Below are 19,494 nucleotides of genomic sequence, written 5' to 3'. Positions count from 1 at the left end.
GGAGGGTACTCTTTTTCCCTTCCCACCATTCGCAGTTCCATTCTGTCTCCCCAAAGTCAGTGCTTCCAATCTCCTGAAGTCAAGTGGCGCAACTGAGATGGGAGAGTAAAGAAATATGGGGAGAAATATGCTCAAAGATAAATAGAATACTTTACTGATAACCCTGAAGAATGGCAACTACTGATATCACAGATGGGATTTTGGTAAACTTAACTACATTGATCCATCGGGGAGGGGGTGAGTTGGGATTTCGCTTTTGTATATTTTTCTCTTTTTTGTAATTGATTTGTTTAAAAAAGAGGAGGTAAATAAAACTCACACATCATTGACTTCTAGTCCCACTTACCCTTAAACAATGTGTATAACCCTGAGATGGAAATGGACAATAATTCAAACTTTATTGTGCCAACTTATTTTGGTGAACTACGGTACACCTGCAACTTACGCTGGGGTTACATTCCGGGGATGGCGCCTAAACCCAAAATCGTGTATAGTCAAAACACAATGGGTTCAATGGTGGGCGGGATTGCCAAAGTCTTTTTCCTCAGGCACCCTTCCCCTTCCTACCCCCTTATTGATTAAAAAAACCCACATTTTTGTCATGTGCATAAAGCTGAATGCACACAAGTTACAGTACTTTTCTGTGTATAAGACGAGGCTTTATTCTTAGAAAATTATGTTCAGAATCCGGGGGGGGGGGGTCCTTATAATCGGGGGTAGTGCATTGTGGGGACATGGGATTGGTTGATGCTGCGAGCCGGAGATTGTCAGCGGCTACTGGGCATGTTATTGGTGGCTGCCTCAAGGGCTGTTGTTGATTGGCTGGTGCTGTGGCAATTGGGTGGGCAATAGGTGGCTTCTGGCGGCGAGGGGACAGACAATAGCTGGCTTTTGTGGTGCGTGTGAGTGGCAGCATAGGTGAGGCTGGTGTGCGATTTTTTGGCAACCCCCCCAAAAGCCCAACAACTCTGGGCAATCTCCCCATTTTCTTAATTTGAGCCCCCCCCCTAATAGGGGGTGTCTTATAAAAGTACGGTAAATGTGCATAAATTGTGGGCTTACTGTGTTGTGCAAGAGCAGTGAGTTTTATGTTTTTTGGTGCTGAGCTAGGCAAAATAATCAACAAAATGTTTTTTTTTTTGGGGGGGGTGTTGTAGCGTCTCTGCCCCATAACTGGCAGTTTTGCACAGCTAGACTTCTCAACTTAAGAGATCTCACAAATGCCCTCTCTTTCATGACAGTGTTCCAGATGTAACGAGAACTGACTATGCTGCTAATTTAGATTACTTGCACGCAGCCTGTTTAAACAAATGGGGGTTGAGTTAAGTTACTTGTGCATCTTTCCCTGTGCAGTTCAGACAAGTGTTCTGCCTTAATAACCTGGGAGTTTTACTGAAAGGACCCTTATAACTATGAGGCAAAACTCCTACCGAGACAAAACTGTCAAAAGATCACTGTTCTTCAGGCAGTCGTACAGATTATCCACAGTAGCCTCTAATGTCAGCAGCGCTTCCATAACGTAGCCCTGCCAAAAAATGCAGAAAGATGGTTACTTAAGTATGAATGCTCAGCCCTCCTCAGCAGTATTCAATATGCCTGCCGTCTAAAGTTTAGCATTTCTCATATAATGCTGTTAATCACAATTATTGAACCTCTGGAACTAAACTCTGAAAAAGATGGACCATTTATGATGAATGGTTAGTTTTGAATAGTTTGATAAACATAAATAGCTAATTATTTAATTCATTAAGTAAGCATGACTTCAGGTTCATTAATTCAGTTTCATTAATGTGTGAACAAAAGAAACCAAAAGTCGGTGCACGTGATTATATCCCTGATATCACTCCTTTGGTAAAAAAAAAACTCATAATGAGCACCTTCTCAGACCTTGAGCAACACTGGATAGATTCCACAGTGCATGAGATGTCAGGAAAGATATAAGATCTGCAGTCTGTCCTACTTTGTTGTACAAGAGTGTTTTTTATTCACTGTACTTTCCAAAAATAATCAAATACATTTTTGTTTCAACAAATATTTCCACCTGGATAAAAAGGTCTCATGTTCATTTTTAAGCAGTGATTAAAAAAAATCATTAAAAAACTCTTTTTAGCAATTTTATGATAGATTTGTAAATTACCTTGGCACCCATGTAAAAGATGATTCATATTTCAGTAAATAATAATAATTGTCTCTCAATTTCTCTTTGAATATTTTCATTTGTTGCTCCCAAATACTCAGCTGTGTGTTGCTGAACAGAACCAAGAATGCAATGTTGCCTGGAAAATTTTAGCCTTGTATGCATCTGCAGCTCTCAAGAGTTATAGATGTTAGCAACTGCTGTCAGATCATATGCGGGAAACCATTATTTATCTCTTTTGTTTTAAGTAGAGGGCATTCCAAGGCAAGTCTTTTCCAACTGCTCCTGCCCATGAATCCCGTGTCTAGTCTTGCTCCAGTTCTGAGAAACTGAACTCTCTGCACTGTGATGAAATGGGTTTGCTACACGCCACAATTGTGAAATCATGAATAAACTCAGTACTGCACTGCCAATTTCCTTTTTAACCTCTCCGTGCAATGCCACCATCTAAACAAATCAAAATCCAAACATTTTCTTCTCCACACATCACAACGATGTTTAATCAGGACTTGTACAAAATTTATTCAAGAAACAAATATGTGAGCAATAGGAATCATCTTTAATGTCTCCAGTAGCTTTGCAACGTGTTAGCAAATTAAGTTCCAGTCGTTTCAAGCAAACAAGGCATCATTTCAAAGCCCTGAGAGTAACGAGGAAGGGTGATAGCTCTAGAGCACATGACACCATAAAAAAGCTCTCCCCCCAGCGGCCATCCACCTCACTGTATTTTTCATCCAATTCAGGAGAGGCAGTGGATGTGCTCAGAGGCGTAGGAAGGTTAGGTGATACCTGGTGCGGAAAATTTCTTGTCCTCCCTCCCATTGATTCCCCTCCCCCCGCAAAAATGGTTTTATGTTATTTCATATTTTCTTACAAAGGAATAATAACAAGTAATAATAATTAACTTTTATTTATATCCCGCCCTCCCCGGCCAAAGTTGGGCTCAGGGTGGCTAACATCAGATACATAACATTGGTATAAAATCAAACAATAATTAAATTACCTCCTAAAAACATCTCAAAATCAAATGAAAGTCTAATTAGATGGCTTTCCACAGAGTTAGGGTTGGGAACAATAAGTGCTCCACTGAACTGAAATTTCAGCCTTCACGACATAGGAAAACAGCCAAGTAAACAGCTATTTTGGTGGAGGAGGGTCAAGATATTAACCGATATGCATGAAATTTCATATATAGCTATATAATCCTTAGTATAGTAAGATAAGACCTTTGGAGCACGCATTTTCAAAACAAGAAGTTTTTTAATGAACAGCCCTAGTAGGGCAGTAATTGTTCCTTGATAATTTGTCACCCCCTCCATTATGGAACATGGGGCGGTCCCCCCCTACATCCCCCCCTTGCTACGCCCCTGGATGTGTTGGATTAGTGCCTGGGCATGGTAATGGATTGGATGAGAATTAATAAACCAAAACTCAACTCAGAAAAAAATTGAGGTAGTGGTGAGGGGTGGTTTGTTTGTTCTGGTGAATGGTGTTCAACCCATTCTGAAGGCAGTTGCGCTTTATCTAAAGGACTAGTTTTTAAATGGGTGTGTGTGTGTTTGATGATGCACCATTGTCCTTAGAGGCCAAAATGGCTGTCGCGGCTATACTTGGATGGAGATAGCCTGGGCACAATTACCCATGGCCGAGATTCCTGCAGGATGCTGTGTTTAAGGCCTTTGAAATTGGCCTGGAAACTGCAATTGGTCCAAAATAGGGCTACCAGACTGTTAACTGGGACTCTGAGATTTGATCATGTTTCTCCAGTGCTTTGTCAGCTATACAACTCCCTGGCATCGCTAGGTAGGAACAGGAAATACTTCTATTCAAAATTCTGGAGAACCACCTGCAGGTCAGTTCAGACAAGACTGATTGTTTCACTCAGTATGAGGTAACTTCCTCTGTTCTTACGAATGCTGAAGCATATTTGTACCTGAATCTCCTCTCCATGTTCTCCTATAACTTCCACTAATCTTGAAAGAAGATCTGACAGTGCATGTGCAGACAGAGGTTGCTTTAGAGCTCGAAATATCTGGAAAGAACGGCCAGCATAATGTCTCGAAGAACTGGAAAGGGCTGTCTGCAACGCAATTTCGCTAAGATGCTGCTCCAAATGAAAACCTAAAGTGGGAGAAGAAAAGATTTCGTGCTGTCAAATGGCAATCAATAAATAATGTGGGAGCTCACAAATTTTAATTTATAATCATTAAAAATTATGGTCAGGCTAATATTGACTGGCTGCAGATGTAAGCAGCAATAGCTTTAGGAAGAAGAGTTTGGATTTGATATCCCGCTTTATCACTACCCGAAGGAGTCTCAAAGCGGCTAACATTCTCCTTTCCCTTCCTCCCCCACAACAAACACTCCGTGAGGTGAGTGGGGCTGAGAGACTTCAAAAAAGTGTGACTAGCCCAAGGTCACCCAGCAGCTGCATGTGGAGGAGCGGAGATGCAAACCCGGTTCCCCAGATTACGAGTCTACCACTCTTAACCACTACACCACACTGGCTCTCTTGTGGTGATGATAATCAGGGCAAAGGGCTGAGGTCAGAAGCCCAGGCCAGGAGTTATTCCTTCCTGCAAATCCAGGTAAAATTCTTCCACCCAAACAGTATAATTAAAGGTACGAGCATAGGCACTTTTCAAATACTACTCATGTGGAGCAAAGATAGGGTTCTTGACATCTAGAGTGAAATGGCTAATCTGAAAATATCTGCACCATCTAAAAATTCTAAAGATAAAGCAGACTGCATAGAGAAGTTCCTAAGGCATCTCCAGGCTGGGCTGGGAAAATTCCCTTTCTGAAATCCTGGGGAGTCACTGCCGGTCCTCTAGTGGTTCTCCAATTGTTTTTGGTCTCCAGCTCCCATCAGCCCCAGCCAGCATGGTCTGGGAGGACGGAAATCGCAATCCAACAATACCTGGAGAGCACAGGTTCCCCATCCTTGGTATAAGCAATACTGAACTACACAACAGACTTGACTTGGTATAAGGCAGCCTATGCCCCTATTTTATGTGAATAATCACCTGAAATCAGACCATAAAAATTAATATAGGTACAGAAATTCTCCCCTGCCCCGCTTTTTATTAACACTACAAATGACAATTGCTTGCAGGGATGATCTGAGAGAAAACAGTAGGAATTATTCAGCAAAACAGCACCAGTTGAGGGTCCCCATAAAAAAAACAACCAGTTGATTCATTCAGTACCTGATTTGGAATCTTTAAAGACAGAGACAACATGACGCAAGAAGTTGGTAAGCTGCTCTGCACTCTTTGTATTCTGGTTCTTGGGAGTGATGTCTTCGTGGCACCAAAGAGGACCAAACGCCCTGAAAAGAAGAAAACACGCATGCATTTTTCTTTAGTATCCAGTTTTGTTTTGTTTTTAAAAAAGGTATAATTAAGCTGCACAGTTGCCTCCTCTTTCACCTGAAATACTAAAAAGTGGACTCCATCCCATTCATTCCGATACACATTTCAGAAATGCAATTTATCCCATCCTTAAAAAGCAACTCATCTTTTTCTTTTTACTATAATCTATTTGAGATAATAGCAGAGCCTTAGTTTTCCATGGCAAGCTAAGTGCGAAGCAAAAGGAAATTTCTTAAATGCGAATGTCAGGTGGGGCTGAGCGGAACCTTCTCTCATCTCAACTTTCGGCACAAAAGCAGTACTTTGGAGCAGTGGGGGGCAATGCTCTGTGACTTCTTCTTCCACTCATTTTGTCTGTGTGAGCCCAGCAAGCAGCTACCGGTAGTTCTGTACGTTTTGTTTCTCTTAAACTGGGCCATCTTCTTCCCGGGAATACAGATCCCAGTCAATCAGGGATCAGGTGCCGAGCATGATGACGTCACTAAGGACAAATGAGCCAAATGGAAGTTAAGGGCCATGTTTTCCTGCATTACTAAAGGGTTGCAGGGTCGGGGGTGGGCATGCACACCTGCTACCTGTATCACTGCAGAAGTCATCATACAAGAGAGGGAGGTGAAGTGCATCTCTGCAGCTGATACGGTCTTACCATACTGTAGCCATTTCGTTGCCTGCTCTGGCTAGTGTTAGTTCAACTGGGCAAGTGCTTTTCCAACCTGCTGAGCTGCAGCAGCTCCTCATCCTGCACCCTGTTGAGCTGTGGTTGGTCTGGGTGAATCCCACTACCACCCCCCTCCATTCCTGGCAGGGTAGTTGCTGACCCAGCACAGTGTGTGAATACTTTCACCCGTGGCGCTAAGAGCACCCAGAAAAATCACCGGAAGTGAGATCACCGCTGGCAAAAAAAGCACAAACAAGCACTTCCCATTTTGTCTCAACTCATAGCACAAGGCAACTATAGATTAGTTCCTCTACTGTCGGAGGTTCTCGCTCCTCCCACCAAACCCTCAAGTTATTAAAGGATGTGGGTACATCTGGATGTAAAAGAGAAGACCGAATTTGAAACTGAATACAATTATCGGTAGAAGCAAGTGGCCAAGAATTGCAGAAGTATTTTACTTTGCTTCTCCGCAGGATTTAAAATAGTCCTCAGGCCTCAAGTCATTGATGTTTCTTCCTTCCCACCATATTAGACCCCAGTCCTTCTCAACTTGACTTCATTCTATCAACTTCTGGTGTTTCAACATCACCCCAAAACCCAACCTTTTGTAATAAATCATAGCATATATAATACATAAATAATGCCACCCATTTGCCTAAGATTCACAAGTGGCTATAAGCACCAAGCAGGAGGTGTTCAGAGAATCTGCTGTAATTTTTATGCAATAGTGGCAACTGCTTACATTTGCACCTATGTTAATTTTACACGAAGTCTTGTTAGATCGAGTTAGAAATCCCAGCCATGCTATTTTCATTGTCTTAGGGTTTTCTGTGATTTTGACTGTTGGTTTCTCAAGTTAAGACTGAAACGGCGGTTGGTTTTAGCTCCAAAAGCAGAACAAAGCGCCACAGACTTGGCAGCTTTGGTAATTAATTGGGACGTGACTCAACAGCCAAACAGGTTACATATTTTATTATTATGGAAGCTGGTTCTTTCACAGGTTCTGTCTGTGTGAAATCTGCAACTGTTTTAAATATTATTATTTTTACAGAATTATCTACAAAGGTCAGGAAACGACTGGGAATGTGTTATGACTGCGTGTTTGCCAGAGACTTGCGCTGGAACGTACTCCTTCATCTGATTAGGATACAGACGCATTCTTCCAAAGGTATGCTGCAGCGGAATGCACGGTATCTTTGCTCTGATTTGATTACCTGGTAGTCAGGAACTCAATTAGCTTGTTTGCCTTTTCATCTGTCTCTACGGCTGGGACCATGTCTTCTATCTCCTGGGTGATCTGAGGGAGGTTCCCACTGCTCCCTCCAAGGCTGATGCTGGAAGAGGTGGAGCTGGAGCTGAGTCCAGAGTCTGGCACGGGAGAAGACTGGTACTCCCTCAGAAAGTCAAAGCCACCTATCAGCAATGGAGAAAAAAGATAAACATGGAATGCGCAGCCGAGGTCAGAACTCCCCTCAAGAATCATCGCAGGGCAAGAATGTCTTTGGTAATAGTTTTAGCTGCCCTGAACCCTCACAGAACCAGGAGTAAATAACAGAAGAGACTGCTCGATCAAATCTGTGATCAGGAGTTACAAAACAGCTACACGTTATGTATCATGGGGTTTTGAAATAGTGCATGTTCCTTTCTAAAAGCTTGTCTAAATATACCATTTTCATATACAACAACAACAACAACAACAACAATAATAATAATACCCCACCCTTCTGACTGGGTTTCTCCAGCCACTCGGGGCAGCTACCCAACAGAATATTAAAAACATCAAACATTAAAAACTTCCCTAAACAGAGCTGCCTTCAGATTTCTTCTAAAAGTCAGATAGTTTGTTTATTTCCTTGACAGCTGATGGGAGGGCACTCCACAGGGTGGGCACCACTACTGAGAAGGCCCTCACCTCACGCAGTGAGGGAACTGCCAGAAGGCCCTCAGCGCTGTAACTCAATGTCCGGGCTGAATGATGGGGGTGGAGATGCTCCTTCAGGTATACTGGGCCGAGGTCGTTTAGACCTTTAAAGGTCATCACCAACACTTTGAATTGTGCTCGGAAATGTACTGGGAGCCAATGTTGGTCTTTCAGGACCGGTGTTATATGGTCTTGGCGGCCACTCCCAGTCACCAGTCTAGTTGCCGCATTCTGGATTAGTTGCAGTTTCCAGGTCACCTTCAAAGGCAGCCCCACATAGAGTGCATTGCAGTAGTCCAAGCAGGAGATAACAGGAGCAAGCACCACTCTGGTGAGACAGGCTGCAGGCAGGTAGGGTCTCAGCCTGCGTACCAGATGGATCTGGTAGACAGCTGCCCTGGACACAGAATTGACCTGCGCCTCCATGGACAGCTGTGAGTCCATTTATATAAGTTTTGTGTGAAATTCTTCCTCGAGCCACAATGACTCAAGTTTGCAAGTAAGTCAAACCCAAATTGTAGCCACTGTGCTCTTCTCTTGGTCCCCTTGCTGCTGCACTATGAAGACCTAAGCCATGGTTTAGTTTGGCATTAAGTCTGACCCTGGGCTCACGGCTTGTCTTGCTCCAGACAAATCATGAGCTGTAGCCAAGGTTTGTTCTTGGCTTCCTACTCATCACTGTTTGTCTGGGGAAGGCAAACTACAACCCTGGGTTGGGATGTACGCTTAGCCAGACCATATCTTAGGTCTGGGTAGCTGAGCAGCAGGACTGTGGAAGGAGTTAACCGAGCACAATTTCTGCTGCTAAGTACCCACATAGTCCGCACTTAAAATGTGCTTGGCTGAAGGTTAAATGCACTGAGGCATCACTTGATGGAATTGTCCCCTTATCTGGACAACACTTCTACCTCCCATTACACAAGTGTCAAAGCCCCAAGCCCCGGTTCCGAAAAGGTTGAGCAAAAAATGCAAGCTTCAGTCTCATAATCCAAGCATGTCTATGAATTTGATCCTGTTTACAATGAGAAAAGAGTCACAGGAAGAGCCTTCCTTAGCCATGTGTTATATAGGCCACGGTGGAGAAAGGAGCACAGGCAAAAGTTTATACGGATGGATATTCAGAATAGGAGGAATTCGCGGGTGGAAACATCACACACCATGAGGAGAAACTGGAAGGACACAGCCTGCTCCTCCGGTGTCAATGCTAGATTTGGACCTTTCATTCAAAAGGATTTCTGGCTGCTGACTACTGCTGACATATGCCATCCTTGGTCTGTAGTTCTTCAAAATTATACCTGAGCTATAGGTACAGTCTCTGTCATATCAGGACTCAAGGATTGATGTGGAATACATAAACAGCAGGAGGGACGAAGGAATATGTCCCTGCCTGTCCTTGGCAGGGTGTTAACCCATAGTTGCCCAGGATCCTCCTGCACACCAGCCAGGGAACCCTGGAAGCCACACAGCAGAGAGAAGGGAGACAGACACACCTGCCCCTTCCCTATGTACAGATTCACTGAGGCAATCAGAGCAGGTATGGGGAACCTTCGGCCATCCAGATGTTGCCGAAATACAACTACTATCAGCCCCAGCAAGCATGGCCAAAAGGAACTGCCCCACAAGGAAAAGGAATGGTAAAATATAAAAATGTATTATTTGTACACAACAGTGCTTGACAAACTGCCTTGAATGCTGCAAGTCGGAATCTTAGGTAGTGTTTGCCTACATTCTGTCTGAGAGGTATTTGATTAAAAAAAAAAAACCCACGGAGGCTATCAGTCTTCATTTGCTCTAGCTATGCACCGAAGCAACTGATTAGCAAAGGTGAGGAGATAAAAATGTCAAATTACAATTCCTCCTCTTTTTAGAGTTCACAAAGTTCAGTTCCTCTTGCATTCAACGAGCGGAGTTCACATGCCATTGATTTTTTCCAGAAGCATTTTTAAAATAACCGTTTGCAAACTAAAAACAATCCTGTGTGCTCCTTTCTCAATCCAAGCTCTTTCCCTTCCACTGCCCCAAGGTAGCTGTACTGATTTTGTCTGTATCGTTTGACTGCACCTGTTTCCTTTTTGAAAGTTCAATAAAAAAACTATTAATTAAAAAAAGCAGATACATTTTTATTCATGCTCTCAGAGATAGTGAAGCATTGCACTTGTTTGTTATTCCACACTGCATGTTGAGATACTTATCTGCCTGTGCTCTTCAGCGTGACTTTATCTATTTTAGTTAAAAGAGCCTCGGCTACAACTAGTGACAGGACAGTAATAAGGTCACAGATAAGCACCCAGCGAATGTATGTGTAGTCATTTTACCTTGTTATTCCTTCTAAAGGTAAGGGGCACATTAGGACACAGAAGCAATCCTTGGGCTCCTTGGGCTCTTTCCTTTAATGAGAAGTGATGCCCAGGTGATTTGTCCACCATAAAAAGAGACAGTTTAAGTCATGCAATTAAGTCCTACTTGTGTCATCTCTGAGACGTTGCTTAGAGGTTGCATGCCTTACCGAGTTTGGCACATGAACTTGAGGCTCACTCTTGAGCTCCACTTCTTGTTCAGAGGTTACACACGTAGTGGAAGAAAGCATGAAGGCTCAAGGCTTTTTTTCTTTCTTACATTTTATGCACATGTGTGGACTTGCCCTTAGATGTGCAGAATCAAACAATCTAAAAGTCCCCTTGAGTGCAGTCTGGAGGAAACAACAGTCTCTCATAAGCTCTATTTATTTTAAGGCATTTAGACAGGACACTTACTCAGCAGATTACAACCAGAAAAGAATATTCCATCATTTGTTCAACACCCAATTTGGGATATACTGGTACAATAATGCCCTATACAGTATATAGGGCATTGTACCAGTGTAACCAAACTGAGTGTTGAACAAATATATTGCTGGCAGAGAAAGAGCACCAGAGGAGTAAACTAGGGACAAGTCAAAACAAAGCAGATATATACTCTATCAATTGCTTGTTGTTACCTGTATAGAAATATTCAGGCATATATGCTGATTGTACTGTGAGAGTCTTTGTTTCGTTCATCTCTCTGGTCTGGAGAAGCACTGACGCAATGGCTTGAAAATTGCTGTTGCATGATAGAGCAATCAAAAGATGGAGAAGCAGCTTTTTACTATGCTCAAAGACTTCAGGGCGGTAATGGTCAAGGCCTAAGGGAAAGCAGTTAATGGCAATCACTGTATATAAAGTATTAACAAGTTAACAAGTTCCAGATATAGCAAACGATCCACATGCATTTAAAGGTAAAGGTAAAGGGACCCCTGACTGTTAGGTCCAGTTGTGGACGACTCTGGGGTTGCGGCGCTCATCTCGCTTTACTGGCCAAGGGAGCAAACATACAGCTTCTGGGTCATTGGCCAGCATGACTAAGCTGCTTCTGGCGAACCAGAGAAGCACACAGAAATGCTGTTTACCTTCCTGCCGGAGCGGTAGCTATTTATCTACTTGCACTTCGTGCTTTCGAACTGCAAGGTTGGCAGGAGCAGGGACCGAGCAACAGGAGCTCACCCTGTCGCGGGGATTCGAACCACCGACCTTCTGATTGGCAAGCCCTAGGCTCTGTGGTTTAACCCACAGCGCCACACAAAAACAGACAAAATACAGTTACAGGTAGGTGGCCGTGTTGGTCTGCCATAGTCGAAACAAAATAAAAATTTAAAAATTCCTGGTCTCTAAGGTGCTACTAGACAAAATACAGGGTGTGCTTCCTCTTCAAACATCTTGTTTGAATTTAGTACCAATGAATTTAGTACCAGTGGAAGCTAGGCTTGCACCATTTAATCTGTTAGATAATCAATTAAAAAAACTTTTTGACTGACTATAAAGCTGCCCTGGATTTCTCAAACAGAAGGTTTTAAATATGCACATATATTATTATTTTTAACAGAAGTACTAATACAGCATGAGCTATTGCAAGCATTGATTATTGAAGCCAAGTTATAGCAAGGCACTCCAAAATCCTGGATGAGCCCACTCAAGAGCTTTTATGTAGATCAGGGCTGGAGAATCTCAGGCTCAGGGACCAAATGCAACCCTCCAGATCTCTGTGTCCCACATCCTCCTCCCTAATCTTGCACCTAAGCAGACCTGCTTTGTAGTCTCTTTATGTGTTTTTGGCTGGCTGGAATGTGCCCTTGAACTTAGATAATGCTTCTGGCTTGCCTGGATGGAAGACAAGAGGTTGCGTGCCAGTGTGTATAAAGCTAACATTCACATTTGTCGCTCTGTTTGCTGTTGCCCGACCCACCACTGGCGTGTGGCCCCCTGAATATTGCCCAGAAGAGAATGTGGCCCTTAGGCTGAAAAAGGTTTCCTGCACCTGTTGTTAAAGAGCATGGGGTATATAAGGTTGAACTCTCTAGAACACAAGGAAGCCAAGTCCTACCTTCTAGAGCCATCCAAGTAGGACTAGAACTGTGGCAAAGCATCACCGCCCACTCATGAGCCAAATAGTTGTTCTAGAACAGGTGTGGGGAACCTTTGGCCCTTCAGATGTTGCTGAATTGCGACTTCCACCCTACCTGGCCATTGGTCATGGTTGCTGGGGCTGATGGGAGTTGTGGTTCAGTAGCATCTGGATGGCCACAGGTTCCCCCACACTGTTCTAGTGATACGTTGTACCTTTTTTCCAATTCTTTTCCTAAATTATTTCTGAGATTATTTGCATCATTCCTGACTGTTTGGAGCCATGGGAGAACAAAGATTCCAGCATAAAGTAGCAGTCTGCTACTGTTTGATGCTGCTACTTCCCTGGCACTCTGATTGCTCCTTCTTCATGTAGTATATTTTTCAGTTTGCCTTGCTTTACAGTTGCAATTGCTCCTGAGACTGGTCTCTAAACACTACTTGTTTCAACAGTACTCCAGCCATTCTTCTGAGTTACTCAAAAAAATATACAAAACCGTGTAAATCACTGGAGGAATTGCATAAATATGAAAACTAAACTGACAATATCATAATGCAAAGGGCGTTTTTTTGCACTTTGTAATTGCACTTTGTATTAGCACTTTGATGATTCAGAGCATATATAGGTTTGCCTTTGATGGAATATTTATAAACGCCCTTTGCATTATGATATTGTCAGTTTAGTTTTCATATTTATGCAATTCCTCCAGTGATTTACACGGTTTTGTATATTTTTTTGAGGTACAGATACCGTGACTGTCTGTTGTTGTTTCTATTCTTCTGAGTTAAGCATTATCATTAAGCCAAATGCAGACCCCCCCTCAAATTGGGTACTCTTTCTAGTTTCCCCTTACCCTTATAAGTCTCCTATGAGCCTTATTAATTTCACTTTGATTCTATCCCTGCCCATCTCCATGGTTTGTGCCAACCAGAGGTAAGGGTCGTATGACCTGGCTCAAAGAGGTTTTTGAGGGGAACGAAAGAAAGGTACGGAACAGGCTTGGCAACAAAAAGGGAGAAGAGGGCCTTCCCATTCAATTTATCCTAGAAATGCATCAGCTGTGCAAGTTGCTGGGGTGGGTGGGAAGAGAGATTAATTTCTCAGCTTTGTCAGATTGCTTCCTATTGAAGGATGACCTGGGGCAACCCAGCCAGATGGGCAGGGTATAAATAATAAAATGATGATGATGATGTCCTGGCATGTGTATATTGGGACATGTGACCTAAAGAAAGTGGGGTTTTTATGAGACAGGTTGTACTTGTGAATTAGTAACACACACACACACACACACACACACACACACTGTTGGGTGGTCCAGTTGGTGATTTAATCCTGTCAATATGTTTCAAAAATATCCAGTACTTATAACCAGGAGTTCCTTTACCACAGAGATCATTAAAGTATTCAGAGTAGGTTAATTCCCAAGCAGGTTTTTTTTTTTTTAACACCCTCAGACAAAGATAAAACGAAAAAATCTGGTGCTGGTCAGAAAATGTCAGGCTGTCCGCTCCTGGCAATAAATTCAATTTCACTTTGAAGAACTATGAGTTGAGAAGTTCTGTTTCCTAACCTCCTGTGAGCAAACAGGCGAAATGGTTTATGAAAGATAATATTTACTGATACAACAAGAAAAGGTCTGGCTAACAAATTTGCATTTAGTGCTTGCAATTCCCTCTTTCAAACATTTATTTGTATGGTGGTTTTTTTGAGGCTCTATAAGTGACAGGAATTGTCTGGGAGCAGGGTGGGGATAATCTGTTCATAACCATCACTCCATTTCTCTCACTCCTTTCATGCAATACTGGAATCCCGGGGGGGGGGGGGAGAGAATGAGATGTTTGCAGCCTTTTCCAACGGTGTTTCAAATATACGCAATTTCACTTAAGCGTGCGTCTTGGAACGTAAGGAAGCATTTCTGGGATTAGCTTCCTATAAAAACGAGAATACTGAAACGAAAGCCTGCAAATGAATGAGGTGGAGAGGGACCACGTAATATGGAGCTTCATCTGCATTAGGAACTCAAATTCAACTTCAGTTCTTGCTTCTTACCTAAGAAGAGAGCGTGCAATAATAATGGGAGGTGGAGGGCCCAATCTTCTCTTACACTGTGATCTACGACCATCTCGGTCATGAAGATGACAGCAATATTGCACCTGAGAGGAAAAATAAGATGAACCAGCTCAAAACCTGCAAGGCGAATGAGGGAGAAATGGCAACAATCACACAACAGCTGATCAGAGATTACCGGGAGTTATCTGAGGCGCAATACGGTCACCTAAGCAATGGTGGATAAAATAAACACAATGCGCTTAATTGCCCATTCCATGGAGGCACTGAACATTAACACACACTGTACTAATGAGGTGAAATAGTAGAGGCATATAGAATAATGTTTTATAGAACCAGTACAGTGGTACCTCGGGTTACAAATGCTTCAGGTTACAGATCCGCTAACCCAGAAGTAGTACTTCAGGTTGAGAACTTTACCTCAGGATGAGAACAGAATTCATGCGGCGGCGGTGCAGCAGCAGCAGCAGGCCCCATAAACTAAAGTGGTACCTCAGGTTAAGAACAGTTTCAGGTTAAGAACGGACCTCCAGAACGAATTAAGTTCTTAACCAGAGGTAACACTGTATATAGAAGCATTCAAAGTCATGGTAATTATGCGGCCTGCTACATTGATCTGGTTTGATTAGTAGTATTCTTTCAAATGTGATGGTTATGTAGTTTAATAATATTTTTATTGCTTTAACCAGGTATTGTAAACTATCATGGCCTCTTAAGCAAGGGGTGGTTTTAAAGATGAAGCAAATGGATATATTTATTCTGAAACTTAATGCACTGACAACAATCCAAAACTTGGCTAAGGAGCAGTGGTTCCATCACCATGTCTGAAGCCCTATCACTCAAGAAAACCAGGACAGAAAAGGGGGAGGGTTTCATTCATTTTTATTTTTTATTTTGCTACCTTTGAGGCTGTAGGGCTTTGTCAGGGGCCTGCAGGGCTTTGGATTCAGCAAGGCCGAAGCTGTTTAGGGCTTTAAAGGTCAGCACCAACAATCTGAATTATGCTCGGAAATGTACTGGGAGCCAGTGTGGATCTTTCAGGATTGGTGTTATATGGTCCCAACGGCCGCTCCCAGTCACCAGTCTGGCAGCAGCATTCTGGATTAGTTTAATCTACCTACATTCGGCTTTACTGCATGTTCACGAGTTCTAGTGTTATGTTATTCATGTAAGTTTGGCATGTGAACTTTGGGGAGCATAATAAAAAAAAATCCTTCCAGTAGCACCTTAGAGACCAACTAAGTTTGTTCTTGGTATGAGATTTCGTGCGCATGCACACTTCTTATGGGAGCATGTATTTCTTATAGGCTCACCCTGATAACTAGCACGTGAAACCTTGCTGAGAAATGCCAGGGCTACAGTCCTCTGCCCTGCTATGACCCCGACCCACATCAGCTCTGGCGTGGGGGAGGCAAACAAGTTTCTGACACACAATGTCAGAAGCTTTCTGCTTTAAAAAATGTAATTAATGTGATAACAAGTCACGATGTCTACATTTAGCCTCGAAATCAAAATGAAATTATGCCTGTCAGTGTGGATTATATAAGAAGGTAATTTCGATATAAGAAAAGCACACAGAATGTGACAGGAATGCATTAGGCTGGAGGGTGGGGGCGCGGGGAGTACAGATCCTGGTTTTTAAATCAGATTCTTCATCATCTGTCTGAATCTTAAAGCAGAATCACAAATTAATTCTCCCAACACAATATTAATGCGCCTATTTCACTTTTGTTGGGAAAAGTGACAGGCTACATGTCTCTTACAGCAGGATTAAGATGGTTTCTAATGCAGAACATGTCAGAAATGTTTTTAGGAGTGTTCGGATGTAATAATGTACAATTAGGAGACAGTGGGGACAAACTGTTTTGTAAGACAGATAATGTTAACATCCACCTTACCTGTGAAGTGGCCCTCGTGGTGTAATAGTTTCTGGGAGGTAGTCGACAAGAGGTGCCCAGCACCCTCCATTAAATGGCATCGGCAAGGGCTGTGGCTGTTTGGTCTCCACAATATTCAATAGCCAACTTGTGTACGGAGACACAGGATCATCTGCAGAGTAACGTATTATTATAACTTAATATGTAGGGAACCTGGTGTTGTTCCGACTTTGGATTTTCAGTGCAGACAATGCAAACCAAACACATGCCTTTGGCCTTTTAGATTGAGCTACAGTCATACCTTGGTTTTCGAACAGAATGTGTTCCAGAAATCAGTTCGACTTCTGAAACATTCGGAAACCAAGGTGCATCTTCTGACTGGCTGCAGGAGTGTCCTGCAACCAATCGGAAGCCGCGCTGGACGTGCGGCTTCCGAGGCAAAGTTCGCAAACCGGAACACCTACTTCCGGGTTTGCGACGTTCGAGTTTCAAGTTTTTCGTGAACTAAGTTGTTCAAAAACCAATGTATGACTGTATGATGGACAGCTCTGTATTGCTGGAGTATTTCAATTTTTGTTTGTTGCTTTGTCTTGCTTCCTTGTGGCCATAATGTTTTCTGAAAACTGGTACACAGAAAGTGTTTGTGGCTATGCCAAATCAATGGTGACGTTTAACAAACCTTAACGCAGATATGGCACAAGTAGTAAGAATGCAAATTACATTATACCACTTGAAGTACAATTCGTTTTGGCTTTTTTTTAAGCAATGAAGGATCCTGATCACAGAGCTTCAACTACCCAAAGAACTACAAATTCTGCACAATCCTGCCAATTTTTTCAAAAAAATTAGTCCCCTTGATTTCAATGGGAGATATTTAAGCACATGCTTAATTATTCTGTTGAAACCAGGGGGACTTAGATAGATAGATGTTTATTCGGCATTTGCGCCCATCTTACAATACAAAACAGAACAAACAAAAGAGAATCAAATAAAACAACGGCACCATACAAGCCGCAAATAAGAACACAACTCACAAGGACCAATATTAATATTTCCATAAAAGCATATCTCAGAGAAATTTTAAAGTTAAAATTTAAGCATCAAACTAAAATCAGTGACTAATTTCATTTTGGAAAACATATTTATAATTTCATTAATCAGCTAACATCCCATTTTGTCTCTTATACGAAATAACGGCTGTTAGGAATCTAGCAACCTGTAGGGTTATGTAAGGGTCCACATCTTGTAGAACCCAAGCAAGACGTAGGTCAACTGGCTTATCAGCAATAGACTGAATTATTGGATTTAATATACTGGCACGGATCGAACTGTACATAGGGCAATTGAACATCACATGCTGTAGAGATTCAGTTGATTTATTTTCACAGGCACACATGGGGGAAACTTGGCCCTTAGTAAATCTGTGACTCAGCACGTTTGATGGGAAAGGGACTTGAAGACAGCCTTGACTGGATCATGCCTATTACTATGACATCACTCACAAAATGCAATGTAAACAAATGTCAAGTCATACTTTTGTCATCATCATAAGATCCTCCAGAGCTATTGCTGTATCTTGACTCCAATCGATTATGTGCTCTGATCACATTGCTGAACCTTGGAAAGAATGAAAGAAAATGTCAAAATCATAATCTGGGCTCAAGAGGGATTATTCTGAAGGTTCTTAAAAGATCAAACCGACAACCAACCTTCTCTGAATAACTGGCTTACTTTGATGGAACTTGGGTGGTAGCATTCTAGCAAAACCAGATTGTAAAACTGACAAAGTAATGCAACAGAAAATTATAAACCCCCAGGTGTGTTCAATGATCTTTGAAGAACTGTACCACTAAGACATTTTGCTGATACAGGACACATTACCAAAGAATTATGACAAATGTTTCTCTAATCTTCTGATTGGACTTCAGTAGTGGGATCAAAAAGAGAAACAGTCTAACATGTCACCCTGCTTTTGCACATTTCTAGCAAGTTTTTGTGCAGAGTGCTTGGTAGGTATGTAATATGCAATTTATTTATTCACACTTGAAGAAACGGGCAGGCAAATGCTGGATCAAAGAGAAATAAATGTTGTTCTGAATGTTTATGCCATGCTTTTGAAATTTCCAATGTTTTTGTAAGGAAAAGGAAGTGTGTGTTGTCCAGAAGCAAAATGATTTATTCAGCAGTTCTTTATGCAGTCTCTTCTGTTGATAACTCAATCTAGGTCAATCTATACATACAGTCTAAATTACACTGTTCTAATCACTGTGGTGTCTATTTGTTATCAGGTGTATGTAATGGAAAAATATTTTAGTCAATGAGCTGAAAACTTGTATTCAGAAGTAACACTGAGCTGAAGTTACCAAAAGCCTTTTTTTAAAAAAAAAATCCATTTAACTTACGAGCAAATATGATTTCTGTCTGATGTGTGGCCAATTTTATTGCCAAACAGATAGCCATCAGACCACCCAATTTGGTACTAGAAGGAATTATATTTTAAATTTATGAATATGCAGATTGCATCAGTTGCTTGATGGACCTCAACATATGTACTGTGAAATACTCCAGCTGGATAATCCAGCCTTTCTGGTTCAGGGAATTCATGTTTAAGAAAGAGACAGACAGACAGACAGACAGACAGACAGACAGACAGACAGGTTTTGATCCAGCAGACTACAAACCTTTCATCTGTTTCTTTCACCATTCTGTTATCTTCAATGTCAGGAAAACTATCTTGGCCAGCTACTACAGTATTACTACTTGAAGTGGTTCCTGTACATGTAAAACCAACATATATTTACATATATATATATTTATACCCACACAAATTACTTACTCAAGTTTGAAAGATTCAAACAACCAAAACAACAAAGCACTGGACAGCCTGGTGTAATACAGAAATCATAGGCTATGAATGCACAGCATTAGGTCAGCGCCACACCACAATCATCAGCTTCTCAGAATATCCACACATATTACTTTGGTATCTGTGTTACAAGAAAACAGGTATAAAGAAGTGTTTGCCCTCCCCACTTCCATTC

The 19,494-nt window shown here is 42.0% G+C and overlaps 1 protein-coding gene across 11 annotated transcripts in view; it reads right to left on the bottom strand.

Annotated features, from left to right (window-relative positions):
• Positions 1-19,494, bottom strand: part of FRY (FRY microtubule binding protein) — a 170,483-nt gene that overhangs the window by 34,640 nt on the left and 116,349 nt on the right. For all 11 annotated transcript variants that reach the window (XM_033146473.1, XM_033146462.1, XM_033146465.1 and 8 more), the window contains exons 35-43: positions 19,135-19,225; positions 17,988-18,070; positions 16,475-16,625; positions 14,559-14,662; positions 11,068-11,253; positions 7,384-7,582; positions 5,347-5,468; positions 4,071-4,258; positions 1,431-1,525 (exon numbers count right to left, since the gene is read on the bottom strand). In XM_033146473.1, coding sequence (XP_033002364.1) covers positions 1,431-1,525; positions 4,071-4,258; positions 5,347-5,468; positions 7,384-7,582; positions 11,068-11,253; positions 14,559-14,662; positions 16,475-16,625; positions 17,988-18,070; positions 19,135-19,225 — 1,219 coding nt within the window. The remainder of the gene's footprint in view (positions 1-1,430; positions 1,526-4,070; positions 4,259-5,346; positions 5,469-7,383; positions 7,583-11,067; positions 11,254-14,558; positions 14,663-16,474; positions 16,626-17,987; positions 18,071-19,134; positions 19,226-19,494) is intronic.

This window comes from Lacerta agilis, chromosome 4 (assembly GCF_009819535.1).
Source record: "Lacerta agilis isolate rLacAgi1 chromosome 4, rLacAgi1.pri, whole genome shotgun sequence".
In the NCBI taxonomy this organism is placed as follows: Eukaryota; Metazoa; Chordata; class Lepidosauria; order Squamata; family Lacertidae; genus Lacerta; species Lacerta agilis.
Note: the sequence above shows the minus strand (reverse complement) of the source record. Positions and strands in the feature narration are given on the sequence as shown.